The sequence below is a fragment of the Hemitrygon akajei genome, chromosome 30, assembly GCF_048418815.1.
Source record: "Hemitrygon akajei chromosome 30, sHemAka1.3, whole genome shotgun sequence".
Taxonomy (NCBI): Eukaryota; Metazoa; Chordata; class Chondrichthyes; order Myliobatiformes; family Dasyatidae; genus Hemitrygon; species Hemitrygon akajei.
In genome coordinates this window covers 43,039,311-43,057,980 of record NC_133153.1, presented here as the reverse complement: position 1 = coordinate 43,057,980, position 18,670 = coordinate 43,039,311, and the positions used below count along the sequence as shown (strand labels likewise).

The window sequence follows — 18,670 nt, the reverse complement described above, 5'->3', positions numbered from 1 at the left end:
ACATTCCCTCTCCATCCCACTTTCCCTCTCCATCCCACATTCCCTCTCCATCCCACTTTCCCTCTCCATCCCACATTCCCTCTCCATCCCACGTTTCCTCTGCATCCCACGTTCCCTCTCCATCCCACTTTCCCTCTGCATCCCACTTTCCCTCTCCATCCCACGTTTCCTCTGCATCCCACTTTCCCTCTCCATCCCACATTCCCTCTCCATCCCACTTTCCCTCTCCATCCCACATTCCCTCTCCATCCCACTTTCCCTCTCCATCCCACATTCCCTCTCCATCCCACGTTTCCTCTGCATCCCACTTTCCCTCTCCATCCCACATTCCCTCTCCATCCCACTTTCCCTCTCCATCCCACATTCCCTCTCCATCCCACTTTCCCTCTCCATCCCACATTCCCTCTCCATCCCACGTTTCCTCTGCATCCCACTTTCCCTCTCCATCCCACATTCCCTCTCCATCCCACTTTCCCTCTCCATCCCACATTCCCTCTCCATCCCACGTTTCCTCTCCATCCCACTTTCCCTCTCCATCCCAGTTTTACTCTGACCTTTTTAGTTTGTAGCCGTCTGCACTGTCCAATGAATCCCAGGCTCGAGGAACACCTTCTCTCCCATCCAAGCATGCCTTGGGACTAAATGATGCATTAGCTCTCAGATAATTCACTGTTTTGGTCTATATCTGGACTGGCTGGGTTTGCCGTAAGGTCCCTATTATAATATTGGCTGTTTTTCACACTGCCCAACCTGCTGGACATAGCCAGCATTCTCCTGGAAATGAAAATCACAAAAGCAAGGAGATGCTGAAAATAAACAGGGAAAATTATGAAAATGCAGAGTCTGTGCAAGGAAAAATAGAATTCAATTATAGATCATCAGAATAGGGAAAACAAGTAAAGGCCAGTTGAGATTTGGTCTCTTGTCCCTAGTTCTAATAAAGGGCTTTCAATTAGAAACATAGACTCAGTGTCTCTCTCCACAGATGCTGCCTGACCTGCTGAGTGTTTCAGTGTTTATTTCGCACAGTTATTTTGCTTTATCAATATAGAATTCTGCTCAATTCACTCTCCCGTTCAGCCACATGTCCATTGTTGCTTGTCTGTAAACTTTAGCACCATGAATCCTATGCTTTAGTTCTCAGAACTTTACTTCCTAAGACGTGGAGCTACATTTTGCCTTGGAGAGATGTTCTGGAGACCAATATGCCCCACCAGGTGGGTTTGGGAATTTCTCCCCCTCTAACTCAATCTCCATGTCACCCATTCACTAGACTCTATCAATGAACTCTTGCCTGAATCTGTCCACCTATTCATTCTCCTTTAAACTTGTGTACTGAAGAATAGTGGGTATGGTGTGGAGGTACCATAGGAGGTGTAAGGTGCTCCTTCCCTCCGCTAGCCTGCAGGCCATTGGGCAAGGTGTAGCACCTGCTTAGCCCCCGGATCAGGGTCATATGGAGCCATGGGAGCAGGTGGTGGATGGTCATATGTGCAGCTGGTGCAGATCACAAGTCCTGGTTATGTGACCACTGATGACAATCTCTGAAGAGTATTGATAATGGCTGGGGTCACTTGTTTTGTAAAGACACTGCCCAGAAGAAGGCAATGGCAAACCACTTCTGTAGAAAAATTTGCCAAGAACAATCATGGTCATGGAAAGACCGTGAACACCTATGTCATACGACACGGCACATAACGAGTGAACTGAAGAACGACAATAAAGTATCTTGAATCTTGCCTCTAAACAGCAGCACTCCTCTTTGCTCTCCTTCCTTCAACAACCTCGAGCAGCAGCTCGTCTCACAGGGACTGTTGATAATTCACTCTGATTAATCCTGTCTTACCTTGACCCATCTTAGAATGATTACTGCGAGGCTTTGCAGGAGCCTGTGGAAGTGGCATGCTGAGACACTGTGAGAACACACAGACATGCACACACACGCACACACACACATACACACACACATGTATACACACACACAAATGTGATCTAAGTGACTTTGACTGTGGAATGATTGTTGGTGCCAGATGGGGTGGTTTGAGTATCTCAGAAACTGCTGATCTCCTGGGATTTTCACGCAGAACAGTCTCTACAGTTTATTTCCAGAACATGGCAGTTCTGCAGGCAAAAACGCCTTGTTAATGAGAGAGGTCAGAGGAGAATGACTGGACTTGTTCAAGCAGATAGGAGGGAGACAGTAACTCAAATAACCACACGTTACAACAGTATCTCTGAATGCACAACATGTTTAAATTTGGAGTGGAAAAACAACAGCAGCAGAATACCACACCTCCTGTAGCTAATAAATTCACCACCAAGTGTTAACGAAAGCCGAAGGGTTCCGTTCACCACACTGGTTGTGCACACCTCCACCTCACCCCCACTGACTTCAGAAATAAATCTACACCATCTCATAGACATTAGGACCACACAAATATCTTGAAATTGACCACCTGTTTAACCCTGTAGACGTGCGCCGGAAACCAAAGACCAGTGGATAGTGTATCCAGGACAAAACAGGGAATCTGTGGAGAAAGACCAACATCTGTGCAGATAAAGGGATGACTGATGTTCCAGGGTGAGACACCACATTGTGACTGAAAGGGCAGTGGGAAGGTGGCCAGTATACAGAAGGAAGTGGAAGGGACCCAGAGGTGAGACAGAGGCTGGGAGGTGATGGATGGAACCTAATGAAGGAAGGGGTTTGGGGAAAAGCAGTCAGGTTTGGGGAAAAGCAGTCAGGAATGGAAAAGATACACTCTAGGTGGACTGCTGGAAGCTGGAAAAAAAAAGATGAGATCAGTTTTATTTGTCATATGTACATTGAAGCATCAAGCGAGGTGCTTCATTTTAATCAAATCAAATCAGTGAGGATGGTGCTGTTGCCACACTTCTGGCACCAACGCAGCACGCCCATAACTTACTAACCCTCAGCTGTAGGTGTTCGGTATGTGGGAGGAAACTGGAGCACCCAGAGGAAATCGACATGGTCACATGAAGAGTGTACTGACTCCTTTCAGGTGGCAGCAGGAATTGAACCAGGGTCATTGGTGCGGTAACTGCGCCACGCTAACCACTATGCTATCGTGCTGCCTTTGGAACACCAGGGGAGTGGGTCACCTAAAACTAGACCAATTAATATTCGTACCATTGGATTATCGGCTACCCACGCAGAATGTGACACTTGTTCTTCTAGTCTGTATTTGGCAGGGGAGGGGACCAAGGGCAGACAGGTGAGAGTGGAATGGGAAGGGGAGCTGAAGTGATGTACCGTCAGCAGCTCAAAATGGTCCTTACAGACAGAGTAGAGGCCGCCTCCTCTGCACTTGGTCTTGGCTGAAGTAGAGGAGGCCATGCTGGGGGCATGGAATGCAGTAGGCAGGGTTGGAGGGAGGCAGTGCTGTGAATCTCTGCCTCACCTGGAAGAGCTGCTTAAAACCCTGGATGGTGACGTGGGAACAGTGCAGAGGTGCTGGATCTCTTGTGGTTGGTGAAGAGGTGGGGTGAGGGGGGTAAAAATGGGCAAGTGGAAAAGGGAGTCACAGAGAGAGTGATTCCGGCAGAAAGCAGAAAGGGCCGGGGAAGATGTGGCTGCCATTGTGATCTTTTGTGTTGGAAGTGGAGGCTCACTGGATGAAAATTCAGGATTAGATTAATTTGACCGTTTCTGTCTGGGAACATGGTGGAGTGTTGGGTAAGTGTTGGATGGAGTGTTGGCTGGAGTGTTGAGTGGATAGTTGGATGGAGTGTTGAGTGGGTAGTTGGATGCAGTGTTGGGTGGTGTTGGGTGGATTGTTGAGTGGGTAGTTGGATGGAGTGTTGGGTGGAGTGTTGAGTGGGTAGTTGGATGGAGTGTTGGGTGGTGTTGGGTGGATTGTTGAGTGGGTAGTTGGATTGAGTGTTGGGTGGTGTTGGGTGGATTGTTGAGTGGGTAGTTGGATTGAGTGTTGGGTGGTGTTGGGTGGATTGTTGAGTGGGTAGTTGGATTGAGTGTTGGGTGGTGTTGGGTGGATTGTTGAGTGGGTAGTTGGATTGAGTGTTGGGTGGTGTTGGGTGGATTGTTGAGTGGGTAGTTGGATTGAGTGTTGGGTGGAGTGTTGGGTGGAGTGTTGAGTGGGTAGTTGGATGGAGTGTTGGGTGGTGTTGGATGGAGTGTTGGGTGGGTAGTTGGGTGGAGTGTTGAGTGGGTAGTTGGGTGGATTGTTTTGGGTGGAGTGTTGGGTGGGTAGTTGGATGGAGTGTTGGGTGGTGTTGGGTGGATTGTTTTGGGTGGAGTGTTGAGTGGGTAGTTGGATGGAGTGTTGGGTGGTGTTGGGTGGATTGTTTTGGGTGGAGTGTTGAGTGGGCAGTTGGGTGGAGTGTTGGGTGGATTGTTTTGGGTGGAGTGTTGAGTGGGTAGTTGGATGGAGTGTTGGGTGGTGTTGGGTGGATTGTTTTGGGTGGAGTGTTGAGTGGGTAGTTGGATGGAGTGTTGGGTGGTATTGGGTGGATTGTTTTGGGTGGATTGTTGAGTGGGTAGTTGGGTGGAGTGTTGGGTGGATTGTTTTGGGTGGAGTGTTGAGTGGGTAGTTGGGTGGAGTGTTGGGTGGAGTGTTTTGGGTGGAGTGTTGTGGGTAGTTGGATGGAGTGTTGGGTGGTGTTGGGTGGATTGTTTTGGGTGGAATGTTGGGTGGGTAGTTGGATGGAGTGTTGGGTGGTGTTGGATGGATTGTTTTGGGTGGAGTGTTGAGTGGGTAGTTGGATGGAGTGTTGGGTGGTATTGGGTGGATTGTTTTGGGTGGATTGTTGAGTGGGTAGTTGGGTGGAGTGTTGGGTGGATTGTTTTGGGTGGAGTGTTGAGTGGGTAGTTGGGTGGAGTGTTGGGTGGAGTGTTTTGGGTGGAGTGTTGTGGGTAGTTGGATGGAGTGTTGGGTGGTGTTGGGTGGATTGTTTTGGGTGGAGTGTTGGGTGGAGTGTTTTGGGTGGAGTGTTGAGTGGGTAGTTGGATGGAGTGTTGGGTGGTGTTGGGTGGATTGTTTTGGGTGGAGTGTTGAATGGGTAGTTGGGTGGAGTGTTGGGTTGATTGTTTTGGGTGGAGTGTTGAGTGGGTAGTTGGGTGGAGTGTTAGTTGGATTGTTTTGGGTGGAGTGTTGAGTGGGTAGTTGGGTGGAGTGTTGGGTGGTGTTGGGTGGATTGTTTTGGGTGGAGTGTTGAGTGGGTAATTGGGTGGAGTGTTGGGTGGAGTGTTGGGTGGATTGTTTTGGGTGGAGTGTTGAGTGGAGTGTGGGGTGTATTGTTTTGGATGGAGTGTTGAGTGGGTAGTTGGATGGAGTGTTGTGTGGGTAGTTGGTTGGAATGTTGGGTGGTGTTGTGTGGATTGTTTTGGGTGGAGTGTTGAGTGGGTAGTCGGGTGGAGTGTTGGGTGGTGTTGGGTGGATTGTTTTGGGTGGAGTGTTGAGTGGGTAGTTGGGTGGAGTGTTGGGTGGGTAGTTGGGTGGAGTGTTGGATGGAGTGTTTTGGGTGGAGTGTTGAGTGGGTAGTTGGGTGGAGTGTTGGGTGGTGTTGGGTGGATTGTTGAGTGGGTAGTTGGGTGGAGTGTTGGGTGGTGTTGGGTGGATTGTTTTGGGTGGAGTGTTGAGTGGGTAGTTGGATGGAGTGTTAGGTGGTGTTGGATGGAGTGTTGGGTGGGTAGTTGGGTGGAGTGTTGAGTGGGTAGTTGGGTGGATTGTTTTGGGTGGAGTGTTGGGTGGGTACTTGGATGGAGTGTTGGGTGGTGTTGGGTGGATTGTTTTGGGTGGAGTGTTGAGTGGGTAGTTGGATGGAGTGTTGGGTGGTGTTGGGTGGATTGTTTTGGGTGGAGTGTTGAGTGGGCAGTTGGGTGGAGTGTTGGGTGGATTGTTTTGGGTGGAGTGTTGAGTGGGTAGTTGGGTGGAGTGTTGGGTGGATTGTTTTGGGTGGAGTGTTGAGTGGGTTGTTGGGTGGATTGTTTTTGGGTGGAGTGTTGAGTGGGTAGTTGGGTGGAGTGTTGGGTGGTGTTGGGTGGAGTGTTTTGGGTGGAGTGTTGAGTGGGTAGTTGGGTGGAGTGTTTTGGGTGGAGTGTTGAGTGGGTAGTTGGATGGAGTGTTGGGTGGTGTTGGGTGGATTGTTTTGGGTGGAGTGTTGAGTGGGTAGTTGGGTGGAGTGTTTTGGGTGGAGTGTTGAGTGGGTAGTTGGGTGGAGTGTTGGGTGGATTGTTTTGGGTGGAGTGTTGAGTGGGTAGTTGGGTGGAGTGTTGGGTGGTGTTGGGTGGAGTGTTTTGGGTGGAGTGTTGAGTGGGTAGTTGGATGGAGTGTTGGGTGGTGTTGGGTGGATTGTTTTGGGTGAAGTGTTGAGTGGGTAGTTGAGTGGAGTGTTGGGTGGAGTGTTTTGGGTGGAGTGTTGAGTGGGTAGTTGGATGGAGTGTTGGGTGGTGTTGGGTGGATTGTTTTGGGTGGAGTGTTGAGTGGGTAGTTGGGTGGAGTGTTGGGTGGAGTGTTGAGTGGGTAGTTGGGTGGAGTGTTGGGTGGATTGTTTTGGGTGGAGTGTTGAGTGGGTAGTTGGATGGAGTGTTGGGTGGTGTTGGGTGGATTGTTTTGGGTGGAGTGTTGGGTGGAGTGTTTTGGGTGGAGTGTTGAGTGGGTAGATGGATGGAGTGTTGGGTGGTGTTGGGTGGATTGTTTTGGGTGGAGTGTTGAATGGGTAGTTGGGTGGAGTGTTGGGTTGATTGTTTTGGGTGGAGTGTTGAGTGGGTAGTTGGGTGGAGTGTTAGTTGGATTGTTTTGGGTGGAGTGTTGAGTGGGTAGTTGGGTGGAGTGTTGGGTGGTGTTGGGTGGATTGTTTTGGGTGGAGTGTTGAGTGGGTAATTGGGTGGAGTGTTGGGTGGAGTGTTGGGTGGATTGTTTTGGGTGGAGTGTTGAGTGGAGTGTGGGGTGTATTGTTTTGGATGGAGTGTTGAGTGGGTAGTTGGATGGAGTGTTGTGTGGGTAGTTGGATGGAATGTTGGGTGGTGTTGGGTGGATTGTTTTGGGTGGAGTGTTGAGTGGGTAGTTGGGTGGTGTGTTGGGTGGTGTTGGGTGGATTGTTTTGGGTGGAGTGTTGAGTGGGTAGTTGGGTGGAGTGTTGGATGGAGTGTTTTGGGTGGAGTGTTGAGTGGGTAGTTGGGTGGAGTGTTGGGTGGAGTGTTGAGTGGGTAGTTGGGTGGAGTGTTGGGTGGATTGTTTTGGGTGGAGTGTTGAGTGGGTAGTTGGATGGAGTGTTGGGTGGTGTTGGGTGGATTGTTTTAGGTGGAGTGTTGAGTGGGTAGTTGGGTGGAGTGTTGGGTGGTGTTGGGTGGATTGTTTTGAGTGGAGTGTTGAGTGGGTAGCTGGATGGAGTGTTGGGTGGTGTTGGGTGGATTGTTTTGGGTGGAGTGTTGAGTGGGTAGTTGGGTGGAGTGTTGGGTGGATTGTTTTGGGTGGAGTGTTGAGTGGGTAGTTGGATGGAGTGTTGGGTGGTGTTGGGTGGATTGTTTTGGGTGGAGTGTTGAGTGGGTAGTTGGGTGGAGTGTTGGGTGGTGTTGGGTGGAGTGTTTTGGGTGGAGTGTTGTGGGTAGTTGGATGGAGTGTTGGGTGGTGTTGGGTGGATTGTTTTGGGTGGAGTGTTGGGTGGAGTGTTTTGGGTGGAGTGTTGAGTGGGTAGTTGGATGGAGTGTTGGGTGGTGTTGGGTGGATTGTTTTGGGTGGAGTGTTGAATGGGTAGTTGGGTGGAGTGTTGGGTTGATTGTTTTGGGTGGAGTGTTGAGTGGGTAGTTGGGTGGAGTGTTAGTTGGATTGTTTTGGGTGGTGTGTTGAGTGGGTAGTTGGGTGGAGTGTTGGGTGGTGTTGGGTGGATTGTTTTGGGTGGAGTGTTGAGTGGGTAGTTGGGTGGAGTGTTGGGTGGAGTGTTGGGTGGATTGTTTTGGGTGGAGTGTTGAGTGGAGTGTGGGGTGTATTGTTTTGGATGGAGTGTTGAGTGGGTAGTTGGATGGAGTGTTGTGTGGGTAGTTGGATGGAATGTTGGGTGGTGTTGGGTGGATTGTTTTGGGTGGAGTGTTGAGTGGGTAGTCGGGTGGAGTGTTGGGTGGTGTTGGGTGGATTGTTTTGGGTGGAGTGTTGAGTGGGTAGTTGGGTGGAGTGTTGGGTGGGTAGTTGGGTGGAGTGTTGGATGGAGTGTTTTGGGTGGAGTGTTGAGTGGGTAGTTGGGTGGAGTGTTGGGTGGTGTTGGGTGAATTGTTTTGGGTGGAGTGTTGAGTGGGTAGTTGGGTGGAGTGTTGGGTGGATTGTTTTGGGTGGAGTGTTGAGTGGAGTGTGGGGTGTATTGTTTTGGGTGGAGTGTTGAGTGGGTAGTTGGATGGAGTGTAGTGTGGGTAGTTGGATGGAGTGTTGGGTGGAGTGTTGGGTGGATTGTTTTGGGTGGAGTGTTGAGTGGAGTGTGGGGTGTATTGTTTTGGGTGGAGTGTTGAGTGGAGTGTGGGGTGTATTGTTTTGGGTGGAGTGTTGAGTGGGTAGTTGGATGGAGTGTAGTGTGGGTAGTTGGATGGAGTGTTGGGTGGAGTGTTGGGTGGATTGTTTTGTGTGGAGTGTTGAGTGGGTAGTTGGGTGGTGTTGGGTGGATTGTTTTGGGTGGAGTGTTGAGTGGGTAGTTGGGTGGAGTGTTGGGTGGGTAGTTGGGTGGAGTGTTGGATGGATTGTTTTGGGTGTAGTGTTGAGTGGGTAGTTGGGTGGAGTGTTGGGTGGAGTGTTGGGTGGAGTGTTGGGTGGAGTGTTGGGTGGGTAGTTGGGTGGAGTGTTGGGTGGGTAGTTGGGTAGAGTGTTGGGTGGAGTGTTGGGTGGAGTGTTGGGTGGGTAGTTGGATGGAGTGTTGGGTGGTGTTGGGTGGATTGTTTTGGGTGAGGGTGGGTGGTGTTGAGTGGAGTGTTGGGTGGGTTGTTGGGTGGAGTGTTGAGTGAGGGTGGGTGGTGTTGAGTGGAGTGTTGGGTGGGTAGTTGGGTGTGGGTGGGTGGTGTTGAGTGGAATGTTGGGTGGGTAGTTGGGTGGAGTGTTGGGTGGTGTTGGGTGGATTGTTTTGGGTGAGGGTTGGTGGTGTTGAGTGGAGTGTTGGGTGGGTTGTTGGGTGGAGTGTTGGGTGAGGGTGGGTGGTGTTGAGTGGAGTGTTGGGTGGGTAGTTGGGTGGAGTGTTGGGTGAGGGTGGGTGGTGAGTAGAGTGAAGACAGGCAGTAAATGGAGATAACATGTGTGAGGATGTCCTTCCATAAAGGATATCAGAGGGGAGGGCACACTCCCTGAAGGAGGAGATTTCAGAAGTCCAAGAGTGGAGAGCCTCTTGATAATAGAATCAGCAGAAACTGAGAAACTGACCAATGGAATCCTTCTAGGAGACAGTGGGAGGAGGGGTAGTCAAGGTAGTGTGGGATTATGTATAAAGCAGATTATAATATACATACTGTTGTATAGTAGATACATATTTTTACACAAGAGATGCTAGAAATCCAGAATAACACATACAAGAGGCTTGAGGAACTCAGCAGGTCAGGCAACGTCTATCGATGGGAATAAAGTGTCGATGTTTCAGACCCCTTTCTCACATGTACGTTGAAACAGATAGTGAAAAGTGACATTTGCATCATATCAAATCAGTGAGGATGAGCCGGGGGCAGCTTGTAAGTGTCGCCATGTTTCCCGTGCCAATATTGCACGCCCACAACTCACTGACCCTATCCCGTACGTCTTTGGGATGTGGGAGGAAGCCCACCAAGTTATGGGGAGAACGTATAAACTGCTCACAGACAGCAGCAGGAATCTTACAGCTGGGTCTGTATAGTGTTGCTCTAACCCCTATGATACTGAGGTCATGTGCATCCTGAGGTGGAGGCAGAGAGGTCTAAGAATGTAAAAGTGTAAGAAGATAATCATGATAAATCTGAGTGTGCACTGTATTCAGCGGCAAATTGACCAGATTGCAGGAGACAGCACCAGTGCAGTCGTCGATGTAGCAGAGAAATTGTTGGGGAGTGGTGCCAGGGGCAGATGAAAAGGCAGGTGTAGTTGGGCCCATTAAGGTGCCGATGGCTTCACCCTTCATCTGTAGAGTGTGGGAGAAATCCAAAGAAAAGCTGTTGAGGATGAGAGCCAGGTGGACGAGATAGTTAGAGCAGCCTCCCGTGCCTCTCGTGACTTGGAATCTGTGCTCGCCATTCCCCGCCACACTCACTGACCAACTCACTCGCTCCTCACACCTCCAGTCACACAGTGATGGCTGACTGATAGCATTATGGGCGGGTCAAGAAGAGGCCCCACCCCTAATCAGTGATGGCCTTTGACAGGTGGCAAAGGTGGGGGCGGAGCTTCACTTACTTTCAAAACTATAAATGATTTTAAGAGTTTGAAAATATTAAAATACTTAAAGAGCTTTAAAGTGATCTATCCAGGAAAAATCTAAACTAAATAAAACACATGGAAATAATTAAGTATTGAAATGATAAAAATAACTTGCCTTTTCTCCTCTCAGTTGCTTGGCTGAGCGGACTCCCCGTAAGCAGTGTGAGATTTCTCTGGGGCACGGTTGTAGGGTTCTATGCAGCTCAGGTTCTGTACGAATCAGAAAAGGATGCAGTTATTCTCAAAGACTGAAACATACTGTAGCACGTTTCCAGGCAGAGATGGGAGCCCTTCCCCAACTGCTCAGAAGTCGCCTTCTGGTTTGCAAGTGCATTTTGAACCTTGTTCTTTGACCAAGCTCTGAGCTCCAGTCTTGAAATCCCCCTGAGTTGGGATGTCTTACTGTGAAGATTTGGAAAGAATTATTAAAGTTTAAAGTAAATTTATTCTCAAAGTACATTATGTCACCATATATAGCCCTGAGATCCATTTTCTTGTGGACAATCACGGTAAATACAAGAAACACAATAGAATCAATGAAAGACCACAATGCACAGGACAGACGAACAACCAATGTGCAAAAGAGAACTAAGTGTAAATACAAAATGAAAGAAAAAACGGAAATGATAATAATAAATAAGCAATAAATATCGAGAACATGAGATGAAGAGTCCTTGAAATGAGTCCATAGGTTGTGGGAACAGTTCAGTGATGGGTCAAGTGAAGTTATCCCCTCTGGTCTGATTAGGGGAGGAATGAGACACACTGATCTAACCTGTCACAAGGCAACATTTTCCACTCAAAGCTCTGCTGAAGCCAGTACTGTAGAGTATTTGGTTGGTGAATAATTTCCGATTTCTCTTTCCTTACATGAAGAAGAGTAACGACTCTGAGCCCACTGCTGAAGAAGTGACTGATAATAACAGGCTCAAGGTAAAAACCAAACCAGACTTAGGTGAAGGCTTTAGATCACAGGGGTTCACAACCTTTTTTACCCACCATTAACTGAGTGGTTGGGAACCCCTGCTTTTGAAAGTTTACAAAGGGAGTTGTGGTTTCATAGAGTGAGTCTCTCTCACTCTACAACCCAAGAATCCCAAGCTAAAAGGTGAAAAAGGAATAGATTCTCAGTTTGAGTCAACCTGGTCTAACAGAGAATCGTTAGCAGTTTTGTGTTCTCAATGTCCATAGGTCTGGGGGTGTTAGGGCACAGAGTCATAGCGTCAAACAGGGGTTGTTGGGTACAGAATTCTGACTGCAGAGGCAAGCTGAGAGAATGAAGACATTACCCGTCAGCACCTTAAACTTGCTTCCCCTTCAATGAGGCTGTGACTGATCTGACTATAACCTCACCCTTGCATGTCTGTCTGCCAGAGGCAATCTTGCACTGCCTCACTCATCATATCCAGCACTGCCTTACAAAGATCTGAAGACTCTGCTTCCATACCCTTTGAGGAAGGGTGTTCCAAAGCTTCCTTATCCTCAGGGAAATATACCCACCTCATCTCTATCTGAAACAGAACACCCTTTGTCTAGAAACCTTCACCAGAGGAAACACTTTCTCTGTATCCATCACATCAAAACCCCTCAGGGTCTTCCGTTTCAGTCATGTCCCTGATCATACTTCTCAAGCCCAGCAAGTCCAAGGTCTTGTTTGTCAAACCTTTTCTTGTTGAGACAGCAACCTATCCATTCCAGATATTGTGTAATAAATCTTCTCCGAACAGCTTCTAATGCAAGGATGTAGTTTCCAGATAAGGAAAGCCATACTCTACACTGTGCCTCACACTGGTCTTGCCAATGTCCCACCTGTAGTCGAAGCTTGTCCTCTCTTTCTCCTGTGGCCTTCCTAATTACTTACTGCAGTTGTACACCAGACATTTACCAGGAACCCCTGGCCCCTCTGCATCTCTCATGTCTACAACCTCTCGTCAGTTGGGTAACACATCCCTTTTTTGTTATTCCTGCCAAAGTAGACACATTTCACATTTCCCTACAGTACAGCATCTTATGTCTCAGTCGAGTGCCTGCTCACCCTTCTGAAGTCCAACAAACACAAGATCAGAGTAACACACTCAAAATGCTGGAGGAACTCAGCAGGCCAGGCAGCATCTGTGGAGAAGAGTGAACAGTCGATGTTTCGGGTCAAGGCTTGTCAGGTCTAGTTTGTTCAATCATCTCTTGGTAAGACATCTGCCTGTCCATTGTAGGCATCTTGTAAATCTTCTCCGAACAGCTTCCAAAGCATTAACACCCATCCTCGGATTTCAGGCCTTTTGCTCACTCAGTTAACCCATCTACATAAGAATATACGAAGTAGCAGGAGTCGGCCGTCTGGCCCGTCAAGCCTACTCTGCCATTCAATAAGATCATGGCTGATCTGGCCATGCACTCATCTCCACCTACCTGCCCTTTCCCTATAACCCTTAATTTCCCTACTATGCAAAATCTATCTGAACTTGTCTTAAATATATTTACTGATGTAGCCTCCACTGCTTCACTGGGCAGAGAATTCCACAGATTCACCACTCTCTGGGAAAAGCTGTTCCTCCTCATCTCCATCCTAAATCTACTCCCTGAATCTTGATGTTATGTCCCCTAATTCTAGTCTCACCTACCAATGGAAACAACTTTCCTGCCAGTATCTTATCTATCTCTTTCATAATTTATATGTTTCTATAAGATCTCTCATTCTTCTGAATTCCAGTGAGTACAGTCCCAGACAACTCAATCTCTCCTCATAGTCTAACCCTCTCATCTCAGGAATCAACCTGGTGAACCTCCTCTGCACCACCTCCAAAGCCAGTATATCCTTCCTCAAGTATGGCGAGCAGAACTGCACACAGCACTCCAGGTGCGGCCTCACCAGTACCTGTATAGTTGCAGCATAACCTCCCTGCTCTTGAATTCAATCCCTCTAGCAATGAAGGCCAACATCCCATTTGCCTTCTTGATAGCCTGCTGCACCTGCAAACCAACCTTTTGTGGTTCATGCACAAGTACTCCCGGTCCCTCTGTGCAGCAGCATGCTGCAATCTTTTACATCCTTTTGTAGTGTTCTTATATCCTCTACAATCCATATTCCCATTTCCTGCTCTCAGTATATTTTACACCACATCCCCAGTGCAGAATGTGGAGGTCCCCTCAGACACGTTTCCGCCACCGTCTGGTTCCTCTTCACTAACCAATCTTCAGTCCATAGCAATGCAGTGCCTCCTACTGGGGGTTTTATTTCTGACTCTCACCTTTGATACACCCTCCTGGATAATACGTCCACTGAGTCCCCTTAACCACAGTGCAGGTTACATCCTCAAAGAGCTTCTGGTACCAATTTAGCATGCCCAAAATCTACTAGCCTTAGCTGTATGGACTAGATGGGCCGAAGGAGCTGTTTCCGTGTTGTAGCACTCTATGATCCTCGGCCTCCATTTCCTCTTCAAAGGCACCAAAGTACAAGCTCCCTGTTTAGCTGGTGCTTGGGTTGTCAGGCAGGATTGGGGAATTACGCAGCAGGTACCTACTGAAGCCAGTCAGAGGTCCCACACTTCCATCAGACACACCCAGCAGAAGAACAAACTAGGAGAGTGAGCGGGGGAGTTGACTGATGCAAATGTTTGTGGAGTGATGTCTCACAGACCGGTTGTGGAGAGGATTCCTCCTGTGAGAGAACCCAGAACTAACTGTAGGGTAATGTTGCAGCTCCATTAAAACCCTGGTTAGACCGCACTTGGAGCATTGTGTTCAGTTCTGGTCTTCTCATTATAGGAAGGATGTGAAGGCTTTAGAGAGGGTGCAGAGGAGATTTACCAGGATGCTGCCTGGATTAGAGAACGTGTTTTATGAGAAAAGATAGAGTGAGGTGATTTGATAGAAGTCTGTAAGGAGATAAGAGGCATAGATCGAGTGGACAGTCAGAGACCTTACCCCAGGGTAGAAATGGCTGATACCAGATGCCACAATTGATTAGAGGAAAGTATGAGGGAGGGGGATGTCAGAGGTAGGTTTTTACACAGGTGGTGGAACGCCCTTGTCAGAGGTGGTGGTAGATACAGAGACATTAGGGATGTTTAAGAGACTCTAAGATAGGCACATGGATGAAGGGAAAATGAAGGGCTATGCGGGAGGGAAGAGTTAGGTTGATCTTGGAGTAGATTAAAAGGTCAGTGTAACACTGTGGGCTGAAGGGCCTGTACTGTTCTGTAATGCTCTATGTTCGGGAACTGTTTAAAACGACAAGGCTGCCCATTCAAGACTGAGATGAGAACAGTTCTTTCTCTCAGAGAGTCTTCGGAACTCTCAGCCCCAGGGGATGGAGAAAGCAGAGCCTTTGAATTATTTTTTAAGGAGGGTTGATGAACAGGCTGGGCAAGTGGATGAGTGGAGCCTCGGGGCAGGTGGGAACACAGATTTGAGGTTATACCCCGATCAACTGTGGTTTTACCCCCTTCTCCTAATGTGAATCAGAATCAGATTTAATATCACAGGCAAATGTCATGAAAGCTGTCGCTTTGGAGCAGCAGTACATTGCAATATGTAACAATAAAAATGTTAAATTATACACAGAAAGAGAGGAAAAATCATGAGGTAGTGTTAATGAGTTCATCGTCCAATCAGAAATTGGATGGGAGAGGGGAAGAAGCTGTTCCTGAATCATTGAGTGTGTATCTTCAGGCTTCTGTACCTCCTTCCTGATGGTAGCAATGAGAAGGGGGCATGTCCTGGTGATGGGGGTCCTTATTGATGGATGCCACATTTTAAGGCATTAGCTTATGAAGGTCCTCGATGCTGGGAAGACCGGTGCCATGAGACCAGAAAGCCATAAAACATAGGAACAGGATGAGGCCATTCAGCCCATCAAGTCTTCTGCACCCTTCTGATTTATTCTCCCTCTCCGCCCCATTTGTTTAAATTTGTTCAATTACTGCTGAAAGTTCTTGTTCAGTCCTTGACAGAAATCAGATCGAATAAGTTGGTGTATTTTCTTGTTTAATATTTAGCCCAAAGCGGTTCTAACGCGTGGAGGCAGCACGCCCTCTCTACACAACAGCACACTGAGAAACACCATATTCCAGCTGATGATCAACACACTGGATCCCTTAACTGAAGGTAAACGGCCAGAACGGGGCACCCGCTCACTCTGGGACAGCCAGCACTGGGCACCTCATTACACTGGGCACCTCAGTACACTGGGCACCTCAGTACACTGGGCACCTCAGTACATCAGCTCACTCTGGGACAGCCAGCACTGGGCACCTCAGTACACTGGGCACCTCAGTACACTGGGCACCTCATTACACTGGGCACCTCAGTACACTGGGCACCTCAGTACATCAGCTCACTCTGGGACAGCCAGCACTGGGCACCTCAGTACCGGGCACCTCATTACACTGGGCACCTCAGTACATCAGCTCACTCTGGGACAGCCAGCACTGGGCACCTCATTACACTGGGCACCTCAGTACATCAGCTCACTCTGGGACAGCCAGCACTGGGCACCTTAGTACTGGCACTTCAGTACACCGGGCACCTCATTACACTGGGCACTTCAGTACATCGGGCACCTCATTACACTGGGCACCTCAGCAATGGGCACCTCAATACATCAGCTCACTCTGGGACAGCCAGCACTGGGCACCTTAGTACTGGCACTTCAGTACACCGGGCACCTCTTTACACTGGGCACTTCAGTACATCAGGCACCTCATTACACTGGGCACCTCAGCAATGGGCACCTCATTACACTGGGCACCTCAGCAATGGGCACCTCAATACATCAGCTCACTCTGGGACAGCCAGCACTGGGCACCTTAGTACACTGGGCACCTCAGCAATGGGCACCTCAATACACTGGGCACCTCAGCAATGGACAGCTCTGCACTGGGCACCTCAATACACTGGGCACCTCAGCAATGGACAGCTCTGCACTGGGCACCTCAATACACTGGGCACCTCAGCAATGGGCAGCTCTGCACTGGGCACCTCAGCAATGGACAGCTCTGCACTGGGCACCTCAATACACTGGGCACCTCAGCAATGGGCACCTCAATACATCAGCTCACTCTGGGACAGCCAGCACTGGGCACCTTAGTACTGGCACTTCAGTACACCGGGCACCTCTTTACACTGGGCACTTCAGTACATCAGGCACCTCATTACACTGGGCACCTCAGCAATGGGCACCTCATTACACTGGGCACCTCAGCAATGGGCACCTCAATACATCAGCTCACTCTGGGACAGCCAGCACTGGGCACCTTAGTACACTGGGCACCTCAGCAATGGGCACCTCAATACACTGGGCACCTCAGCAATGGGCACCTCAATACATCAGCTCACTCTGGGACAGCCAGCACTGGGCACCTTAGTACACTGGGCACCTCAGCAATGGGCACCTCAATACACTGGGCACCTCAGCAATGGACAGCTCTGCACTGGGCACCTCAATACACTGGGCACCTCAGCAATGGACACCTCAATACACTGGGCACCTCAGCAATGGACAGCTCTGCACTGGGCACCTCAATACACTGGGCACCTCAGCAATGGACAGCTCTGCACTGGGCACCTCAATACACTGGGCACCTCAGCAATGGGCAGCTCTGCACTGGGCACCTCAGCAATGGACAGCTCTGCACTGGGCACCTCAATACACTGGGCACCTCAGCAATGGGCACCTCAATACACTGGGCACCTCAGCAATGGACAGCTCTGCACTGGGCACCTCAGCAATGGGCACCTCATTACACTGGGCACCTCAGCAATGGGCAGCTCTGCACTGGGCACCTCAGCAATGGACAGCCAGCACTGGGCACCTCAGCAATGGGCACCTCAATACACTGGGCACCTCAGCAATGGGCACCTCAATACATCAGCTCACTCTGGGACAGCCAGCACTGGGCACCTTAGTACACTGGGCACCTCAGCAATGGGCACCTCAATACACTGGGCACCTCAGCAATGGACAGCTCTGCACTGGGCACCTCAATACACTGGGCACCTCAGCAATGGACACCTCAATACACTGGGCACCTCAGCAATGGGCACCTCAATACATCAGCTCACTCTGGGACAGCCAGCACTGGGCACCTTAGTACACTGGGCACCTCAGCAATGGGCACCTCAATACACTGGGCACCTCAGCAATGGACAGCTCTGCACTGGGCACCTCAATACACTGGGCACCTCAGCAATGGACACCTCAATACACTGGGCACCTCAGCAATGGACAGCTCTGCACTGGGCACCTCAATACACTGGGCACCTCAGCAATGGACAGCTCTGCACTGGGCACCTCAATACACTGGGCACCTCAGCAATGGGCAGCTCTGCACTGGGCACCTCAGCAATGGACAGCTCTGCACTGGGCACCTCAATACACTGGGCACCTCAGCAATGGGCACCTCAATACACTGGGCACCTCAGCAATGGACAGCTCTGCACTGGGCACCTCAGCAATGGGCACCTCATTACACTGGGCACCTCAGCAATGGGCAGCTCTGCACTGGGCACCTCAGCAATGGACAGCCAGCACTGGGCACCTCAGCAATGGGCACCTCAATACACTGGGCACCTCAGCAATGGGCAGCTCTGCACTGGGCACCTCAGCAATGGGCACCTCAATACACTGGGCACCTTAGCAATGGGCAGCTCTGCACTGGGCACCTCAGCAATGGACAGCTCTGCACTGGGCACCTCAATACACTGGGCACCTCAGCAATGGGCACCTCAATACACTGGGCACCTCAGCAATGGGCAGCTCTGCACTGGGCACCTCAGCAATGGACAGCTCTGCACTGGGCACCTCAGCAATGGGCACCTCATTACACTGGGCACCTCATCAATGGGCACCTCAATACATCAGCTCACTCTGGGACAGCCAGCACTGGGCACCTCAGCAATGGACAGCTCTGCACTGGGCACCTCAGCAATGGGCACCTCATTACACTGGGCACCTCAGCAATGGGCACCTCAGCAATGGACAGCTCTGCACTGGGCACCTCAGCAATGGGCACCTCAGCAATGGGCACCTCAATACACTGGGCACCTCAGCAATGGGCACCTCAATACACTGGGCACCTCAGCAATGGACAGCTCTGCACTGGGCACCTCAATACACTGGGCACCTCAGCAATGGACAGCTCTGCACTGGGCACCTCAGCAATGGGCACCTCATTACACTGGGCACCTCAGCAATGGGCACCTCAATACATCAGCTCACTCTGGGACAGCCAGCACTGGGCACCTTAGTACACTGGGCACCTCAGCAATGGGCACCT

At 49.9% G+C, this 18,670-nt stretch overlaps 1 protein-coding gene across 5 annotated transcripts in view; it reads left to right on the top strand.

Moving 5' to 3' along the window:
• slc24a1 (solute carrier family 24 member 1) overlaps positions 1–18,670 on the top strand; it is a 63,220-nt gene that overhangs the window by 3,479 nt on the left and 41,071 nt on the right. For 4 of the 5 annotated variants that reach the window (XM_073032750.1, XM_073032746.1, XM_073032749.1 and 1 more), the window contains exons 2-3: positions 11,271–11,327; positions 15,392–15,500. In XM_073032750.1, coding sequence (XP_072888851.1) covers positions 11,271–11,327; positions 15,392–15,500 — 166 coding nt within the window. The remainder of the gene's footprint in view (positions 1–11,270; positions 11,328–15,391; positions 15,501–18,670) is intronic. The other variant, XM_073032748.1, reaches the window with a different exon arrangement.